The sequence below is a fragment of the Ceratotherium simum genome, chromosome 36, assembly GCF_057802395.1.
Source record: "Ceratotherium simum simum isolate JZ-2026a chromosome 36, ASM5780239v1, whole genome shotgun sequence".
Lineage (NCBI taxonomy): Eukaryota > Metazoa > Chordata > Mammalia > Perissodactyla > Rhinocerotidae > Ceratotherium > Ceratotherium simum.
This window is the reverse complement of record NC_141935.1, coordinates 26,771,068-26,779,401: the sequence shown is the minus strand read 5'-3', so window position 1 is coordinate 26,779,401 and position 8,334 is coordinate 26,771,068. Positions and strand designations below refer to the sequence as shown.

The 8,334-nt window shown below is 57.5% G+C and overlaps 1 protein-coding gene across 1 annotated transcript; it reads right to left on the bottom strand.

Annotated features, from left to right (window-relative positions):
- Nucleotides 1-228: 228 nt before the first annotated feature.
- Nucleotides 229-4,212, bottom strand: LOC106803390 (pyrroline-5-carboxylate reductase 2). The gene is made up of 7 exons (XM_087424458.1): nt 3,992-4,212; nt 3,630-3,700; nt 2,420-2,599; nt 2,101-2,322; nt 1,799-1,891; nt 1,449-1,612; nt 229-889 (listed from the first exon to the last, which is right to left on the bottom strand). Exons 1-7 carry the CDS (start codon nt 4,056-4,058, stop codon nt 724-726), a joined length of 963 nt encoding a protein of 320 aa, XP_087280584.1. The 5' UTR covers nt 4,059-4,212; the 3' UTR covers nt 229-723.
- Nucleotides 4,213-8,334: the final 4,122 nt, after the last annotated feature.

Here is an 8,334-nt window from a genome sequence, read left to right as displayed (position 1 = left end):
CTCCTCTGCCACGAGCGTCGGCCCATCCTAGGACACAACCTCCTGAGCCTGATCCTGGGGGCCGGGCTGGAGCAGAGCGTCATTACAGCTCTCGGGCCTGCACCCTTAGTTCCTCTCATCCCTACTTCGTGCCCTTAGACAGTGCTCCCCACAGAAGCAGGGACCACCTGGTAAGGAAGGGCCTTGAGTTCTCCAGACTTACGATTAAGCCTAAGAAAAGCAGGGCAATAAGAACTAAAACTTTATTAAAGTAGCTACACTTGGCAGCACTGAAGAGCACTTTTTCAGTGGTACACCTATGAAGCAAGACTTAAAGATAAGCATAGTCTCATTTCGTGCATTTCTGATTAATTATGACAATTCTAAGTTGCTTACTTTCAACTGAAAGGAAAAAGTCCTTGTCATGTTTTGTACCTCTCACCTCCCTGACCTGGCATCAGCTGACCCTGCCTGGGCTCCACTTGGTCCTCTGGGGGACCTTCCTACCGAGCCTCTCTCTCCTGCAACAGTGGGAGGCGTACAGGCTGCACCTGGCTTCCAGCATCCACCACCCCTTCAGAGCGTCTTCCAGCACGGGACAGGAAGGACTCTAGTGCTGCCTGGTCTGAACAGATTTAAGGAGATTTTACAACAAGGATCTGAAAACTGAAAATCAGAGCCTGCCCTCTCCCTGCACGGTTCCTCAGTCAAGGGCTCTGGTCACAGACGAGGGCAGAGGCTGCCTTAGTCCTTCTTGCCTCCCGGGGCCGGGTTTCTTGTGAGGAGCGTCCCTGAGCCGGAGGGGGTCAGCGTGGACACTGTGGGGGACTCCAGCTTCACTCTGTCCAGGAGGGTCTTCTTGAGGGCGGCTGGGGAGATCTTTTCCTGGTCAGCCATGGACTGCAGCTCTCTGCAGACAAAGCCCCAGAGGGGTTGAAGGAGGAAGGCAATCAACCTCGCAGTCAGAATTTCACGAGGCTTCCCGTCCACAGAAGCCCAACCCTTGTTGACTTGACACCACCAAAAATCAGAACCCCCGACCAAGTAATCCCCAAGCTTCTCAGAACACGGATGGGTTACTACACAGATGTAGAGCTCCAAGTGGTACCTGTGATCATATGGGGAGAGAGAGAGTGGAAAATCACAGAGTCTGGAGCCATGGACTTGAAGTCAAATCCTGCCTCCATCACTTCCGACCTGCTTGACCTTGGGAAAATCCTCTCTGTGACCCTCAACCTCCTCATCTATACATCAAAGCTTATCCCAGCTGTCAGAACTGCGGCAAGAATTAGATGAAGTAGGGCCTGTAAACACTTAGCTGAAGTCTAATTAATCGTGGTTATTAACAGAGCACAGACTCCAACACTGCTAACGGGACCAAAGACGGCAGGTTGTGGAGGCCGGCGCCCGGCCCACACCAGCGGCCGCCTGGGAGTGGAGGGCCGGCGCGGAGGAGGAGAGCCACCCACCGTGTGCGGACGCAGGAGGCCTCCACCGCGTTGATGAGCAGGGAGCGGAAGCCTCCACTCTCTAGGAAGTGCAGGGCGTGGATGGTGGCCCCCCCGGGGGAGCAGACGTTGTCTTTGAGCTGGCCTGGATGCTGCTCCGAGTCCAGCAGCATCTTGGCAGCCCCCTACGGCAGGAAGCGGGCATTAGAGGAGAGAGATGCTGCTGCACCTCGGGACGGGCTTCCCCACGCCCACCGCTCTTCCCCTATCCCCATCCCAGCTTCCCAGCCAACCCCTGACCCCAGCTCAGTGACCCACGGGAACCCCCATCCCACACCCTGGTCCAGAACACGCAGGGGGCAGATACTGACCAGCAAGGCCTGGGCCCCCAGTCGGACCGCCAGGCGCCGCGGCAGGCCCATCTTCACCCCACCGTCGGCCAACGCGTCCAGGGCCATGAACGCCTGTGGAGACCCTCACTGAGTCCCGGCCGCGGGCCCTCAAGGGCGCCCCCTAGAGTCTGCTTTTCCCGATGACTGGAACTAGCTCGAGGGGTCAGCCTCCTCCACCAGTCGCACCCAAGAGGTGGGCGGCACCCCAGCCCGAGCCTGCCCGCCAGCCCATCCTGATCATCTGGGTGCCCAGAAGCTGAGGAAGTGTACGAGGGCCTTACGTAGGCAGGGCCGCTGCCGCTGAGCCCCGTGACGGCGTCTATCAGGTCTTCCTCCACCTCAGTGCAGAAGCCCACGCTGCTCATGAGCTGCTCCAGCAGCCGCCCATCCTCCACCAGGGCGTGGGTGCCCGTGGCGTACACCGTGGCGCCCTCCCGCACCACTACGGGCGTGTTGGTCATGCAGCGAATCACCTTGGGGGCCGGCTGGAACGCCATCAGCTTCTGCGCAAGGAAGAGGGCCGAGTGGGTTGCCAGGGCACAGCTCCCACGGCCACCCACCCCTCCCCTCACACAGGGACACCAGGGCTGAGACGGGCACCTTCTCCACAGAGCTGATGGTGACACCGGCCGCACAGGAGACCACGATGTGCCTGGCCTGGACGTCGGCCCCGATCTCGTCCAGGATGAAGGGGATGATGTGCGGCTTCACCGCCAGGAACAGCACGTCGCTGTGCCTCACTGTCTCCTTGTTGCTCCGGGTCAGGTTCACACCCATCTTCTGCAGGAGGAGACTGCCGGCTCACAGCGAGGGGCAGCCTCACCAGGCCCAGGCCCTCGCAAGGAGTGGCTCAACGGCCAAGTCCACTCTGCCGGCTGCAGCCTGAACTCCCTGCTCTGTCACCCCAGGGTCTGCCCCTACCCCCACAGGCACAGAGTTTTCCAGCGCTGCTACTGGGCAAGTGCGCACAGATGCGGGACATGGACAAGCTTCTCCATGGCACCCAGGAAATGGTGTCTCCCACCCCACCACTCCTCTGGCACCCAAGGCACCCCTCTGCCAGGTAAGAAGGTTCCATGGCTGGAAAGTGGGGAAGGGAAAGATGAAATGGTAGTGCCCGACAGCCAGAAGCAGAGCGGGGTCAGGCCTTATCCCAGCCCCGGACACTTGCTCATCAGCCTGCATGGTCTCCCTGTGGTCCAGGGGCTGGCTGGAGGACACCGCCCCTCCAGGACTGCAAACTGAGAAGCGGGGCCCTCCAGGGCTAGGAACACCAGCCTCCCTGGGCACAGGACACGGCCTGTCACCTGCCTCATTACACATCCTCCCCCACACTGCCCAGGCTGGGGGTGAAGACTTGGGACATTCTTCTATTAAAAGAGGAACAACTAACTCATCAGGCTCTTTCTCCACACGCTCATTCATGCTCAGAATAACTCAGGGAAGTGGCTCCTGTGGTTTGCACTTTATAAATGAGGACACTGAGGCTCAGAGTAGCTGAGTACCGTAACGTCACACAGCTAGTCGATGAAGAAAAACGAGTATTTCTTGGGTACCTACTATGTGCCAGGTGCCCGCCACACACAAATACGTCAGTTAATCTTCTAACCACCCCAGCGTCCGGATCTGAACCCGAGTCCGCCTGCCTGGGTGCTCCCGCCACACCGAGCTGCCCCAGGGAAGGTGGGGGATCGTGATGCTGCTGGCGGGGGGGTCCGCGCTGGCCACCAGCACCGGGGCTCAGCTCATCAGGCCACCCTTCTGCTGGGCCTCCACCCCCTTCCCCACCCCCCGCCCCCCGCCCCCCTACCCTGAGCGCGGACACCGTGGGCAGGTCCAGTTCCGGGGAGCTGGCTATGATCTTGCGAGCCGAGAGGATGCCTGCAGAAGACGCGGCCTTTCAGCTGGGGCTCCCGGCCGGCGGTTCCCACGCTGTCCGCGGAGAGCAGGATCGCCCCACAACGCTCCCCCGGTGCCGGCCGCGCCTCCCCCCCACCCCCGACGCGGGCAGAAGACTGGCTGCCTACCAGGACCCGCAGCCCCCAGAGCAAAGCCGCCTTCTTCACGCGCTCGTCCACGCCCGCGGGGCGGGGGCGGCGCCCAGCCCAGCCCAGCCCAGCCCAGCCCAGCCCAGCCCAGGGCCCGCCCGCCCGCCCGCCCGCCCGCGCTCACCTGCGGCCGTGAAGCCCCGCGCCAGGGCACAGGCCAGCTGGCCGGCGCCGATGAAGCCCACGCTCATGGCCCGGCTGCGCGTGTTCCGGCGGCCGCAGGAACCCGCTCGGCGCGGCCGGGGTCGCCCCGGGGGAAGGCGGAGAGGGCGAGGCAGCTGGCGGCGGCGCCCCGGGGGCGGATCCGGGGAGTCCCACAGCTTCCGCTCGCGTCCGCGACCCTCCTCGCTCGCCCGCAGACCGCGCCGCAGAGCCAGGTGGGCCCGCCCCTCCAGGGCGGCCAATCCGCGGCCGGGAGCTCGGGGCGGGCCAATCCGCGGCCGGGCCGGGGCCGTGCGCCCGCCTCCTGCGCACGGGATTGGCCGGCGGACCCTCGGCCGCCGCGCGCGGAAGCCGGGATCTCCGCCTCGCGAGCGCCCCCTCCCGGCTGGCCCGGGGCCCCCGCCCCTCCCGAGGGTGGGGGTCGCGGTCCAGACCCCGTGGGCTCAGGGCAGAGGCCGGGCGGAGGGCTGGGTGGTATTGTTTCCGGCGCCGGCCACCAGGTGCCCGCCGTGGGCCAGGGGACGCCTCCAGGCTGCCGACTTGAGCGGCTGAGTGGGACCCTCCTGGCGGGGGCTCAGACGGGAGCGCGGAGACCCGTGGGCCCCGGCCGGGCGCCCCGGTGCCCGGGACCAGCGGGGCTGGAGCCGGGAGCCCCGCCTCCCCGCGCTCCCTCCGGCCGCGCGGGGAGGCGGCGGGGGGCGCGGTGTCTTCACTGGAACGTGCACGGTTCCCGCGAGCTGGTCTCCTTCGCTAGGCTGCACAGAGGGTCGGTTCCTGTTTAGGAAACGATCGGCTCCTGAGGGCCTGGCTCAAGTGTGACAAGTCTGTGACTCCTCTTCCCCCCGCCCCCACCCCCGCTTGCTTTAAAAGGCTCCGCAAATGCGACGTTTCCTTGTCCTCAGTAGTCAATGTAAGGACTAGGGGAACAGGAGGCAGAGAAAAGCACAGAGGAAGGAGGTGGCGTCCCTCGAGGACTCGGAAGAGCCGCAGAGACCCTCAGTTCCCCTCCGCCTCTCCGCCAGTGCTGCCACAGCCCTTTCCCTGGAATCCGCACCCCCAACCCCAGCAGGGACCGCCCTCTGCAGTTTCCCTCTAGTTGATCACGTTCCTGAGCAAGTCCCAGGTCCTCAGTTTCTGCACCCTGAAAAGTGAGGACCCAATATTTACTAGTAAGCAAAATAGTATTTCTGTAACTTTCTCTGATTAGAAAAGTAATACATGCATATGAGGAAAATTTGGAAAATACAAAAAGAGTAAAAGCAAGAAGGTCAAAATCACCCGTAATCCCACTTCCTAAGGAGAGTTTTTTGCAAACATTTTTGGTGTTTTTCCTCAGATTATTCTGTGCATACATATCTTTTCCATCGTTGGAAATAAATGATATACATATGATTTTGAAATTTCTATACTAGATACATAATAAGCATTTTCCAATGTCACTGAAAAGTTATTTAAAACATGATTTTAGTGACTACTTAGCATGCCATTATATGGATGCACCATGCTACTTCAGCTGTTCTCCCAAAGATCAACATTAAGTTTATTAATTCAATATATATTTGTTAAGCCAGGTTCCGGGGATGCAGCTGTGAACAAAACAGAAGTCCCTATCCTCACAAAACTTACATCAATTTTTAAAATTACTATTTGTTCTACTGTGATAAAATCTTTGCCTGACTTTATTTCCTTAGCGTGGATCCATACAAGTGAGATGTCGGGGTTCAGTGTGTAGAGGCTTTAAAGGCTCCCCATCGTGGCCATGTTGCAGCCTAGCCTAGTGGTCACCAGCATGCGCTCTGACACCGGAAACCCAGCAGTTCAGACTGGCTGAAGGAGAAGGGGGCCTTCTGACCCCGCCCTCGGGAAAGGTACCAGGAGCACACTACCTAGAAGGAGCAGCTGCGTCCCAGGGACCGCAGAGACTGGAACCAGACCCAGTGCTGCCAGCATCCCGCCTCTCTTCTGTCGCTCATCTGTACTTGCCTCCACGCCTCTTCTTTCTTGCTGCAGGAGTCTCTGGCAGGCAGTGGGGAAGATGGGAGCCACCTTCCTACACAGCTTCCCAGTGCTGCCTGTTCCCCTGAGGGACACTCGGGCTCCCCAGAGTACACTCGGGAGGCTGCAGGGTCCCTTTGCTCCCTGGCTCTGGCCTGCAGTGCAGGAGGTTGTGCCAAAGCCGAATGTGTGTGTGTTGGGGTGGGGCGGGGTGTGGGGGACACTGGTGTCTCACTCCTGTCAGACCCCTTACACACATCCATCCCTTACCTGGTTGCCTCAGTGTCTCCTGCCTCAGCTTCTAGGAGTAGAGGAGAAACAGGAGGAGGACGACAGGAGCCTAGGAAAGGAGGCCATGTTGGTGACCCCCAATGCTGGCTTGACCCCCACCCAGGGCAGGCCACGCAGGAGAGGGAGCAGCCATGGCGCTCGGTCCTCCTCACTAAGCTTGGACGTGTGAGCCAGTGACCGGAAATGGTATTTTTGAGGGGACTTTGAGATCTATTATCTTTTCATCTCTGAGGTTTAAAGTGTATATGTACAAAGTTTTTGATATATATTTTAATTGTAGGCAATCCCATTTCCTTTTCTCGTAATGACCATGCTGACTCTAGAGGCCCGTTTCGTTGGTGCAGGGGCCCCAGCGTGGCTCCCGTGGTGATTACGTCTCATGCCTGTGAATTCCTTTGGGCACAAGTGTTGGATGGATGACATGAGATGAGGGGAGGAAAGACCCGTCCTCCCCACCCAGCCACTTAGGACACACCTCAAGGAGGGCCCCAGCCTGGGACTGCCATCCTGCCGTGGATGTGTCCTCTCCATGTCTGGCCCCTGTCTCCTTGGGTGCCCACTCTATCCTTTTACGCCATCTGAACAGACAGAGAAGTCCAGAAAGAAGACAGGGGAGTTCACTAAGCTTCCAGGGCTGCCCGCCTTCACCCTTCTCCTCCGATCCTTTCCTCCACCAGCAGATGGTTCAGCTGCTTCTGCCCACCCTCCCTCTCGCCCCCCACCGTCTGCCCCCTCTCCCTCTCCAGCATGAAAGAGAAGAAGAGGTGGGGGGGGTCGAGTGGATAGGATGGAAGTGGGCTGAGATTCTGTAATGACATGATGTAATAAGCTATTTGCTTATTTTATGTGGCTTTTGCTCCAAATGAGAGGTTTGGGCTCTCACACGGTGAAGTGTGAAGTATCAACTCAGCATTCCTCATGGGGACTTCTAAGTCCTGTGCGCTCCCCTGCTGGGCTTCAGATTTGGCAGAGATGGTTCCAGGAACCCGTCTGGGCATCCCACAGCTCCGCTGCCAGCAATTTCTGATGACTGGATAATGCTTCCTTTCTGCCTTCACTCGTCCAGGTTCTTCACTCGCAGGGTCCGTCTCTAAATAGCAGGCTCATCTCTTCTAAGAAATGATCCAGGGAATGAGGGAGAAGCCTGAGTGGCTCCCAGCCAGTCAAATGGCAAGTCCACTTGAGCCCTCGTCCCCCCTGACTTAGGGACCTCTCCAGGGAGGCACATTTTGCATGCATTTTTGCTTTTTGTTTGTTCGTTTATTACACCGATAATCCATGTTTATTGTAGATCAAATGGAAAAATGAAGATTGCATTTAATCCCACCCCTAAAGAGAACCAATGTGACTCTTGGAATATAACTCAACACTTCTTTTTACTATGCAGTAAGGCACATCTGAAACTTGATTTTTCTTTTTTTTTTTTTTTTGATGAGGAAGATTAGCCCTGAGCTAACATTTGCTGCCAAGCCTCCTCTTTTTGCTGAGGAAGATCGGCCCTGAGCTAACATCTGTGCCCATCTTCCTCTATTTTGTATGTGAGACACCACCACAGCATAGCTTGACAAGGGCATAGGTCCACACCTGTGATCTAAACCTGAGAATCCTGGGCCACAGAAGCAGAGTGTGTGAACTTAACCACTATGTCACCAGGCAGCATCCCTAATGTTTTCTTTCTTTGAGCTCTTGAAATTAAAATATGCCAATACTTTTCTTTTATTACACTCCCTTGTGTGACATAGAAAATATAGACGGTGATTTCTTTTTGAGATGAGAGATTGGGTTTTAGGTGAGGAGAGAAAGATCTTTCTTTTTCATGCTGTTCTCTCATTTTCCTTCACTAGGTAGGTTATTTATTTGTATTTTAAAGTCAATTGAGAGTTATCAAAGTCATGGGATGATTCAGGTTTTGCCCTCACAGTCACAGTAAAACCTACCTAGAATGGATTATTCTTTTTGTGTAATATTCCAATAGACTCCAATATGTTATTTCAAAAGTGCTTTTATATCTATGTTCTC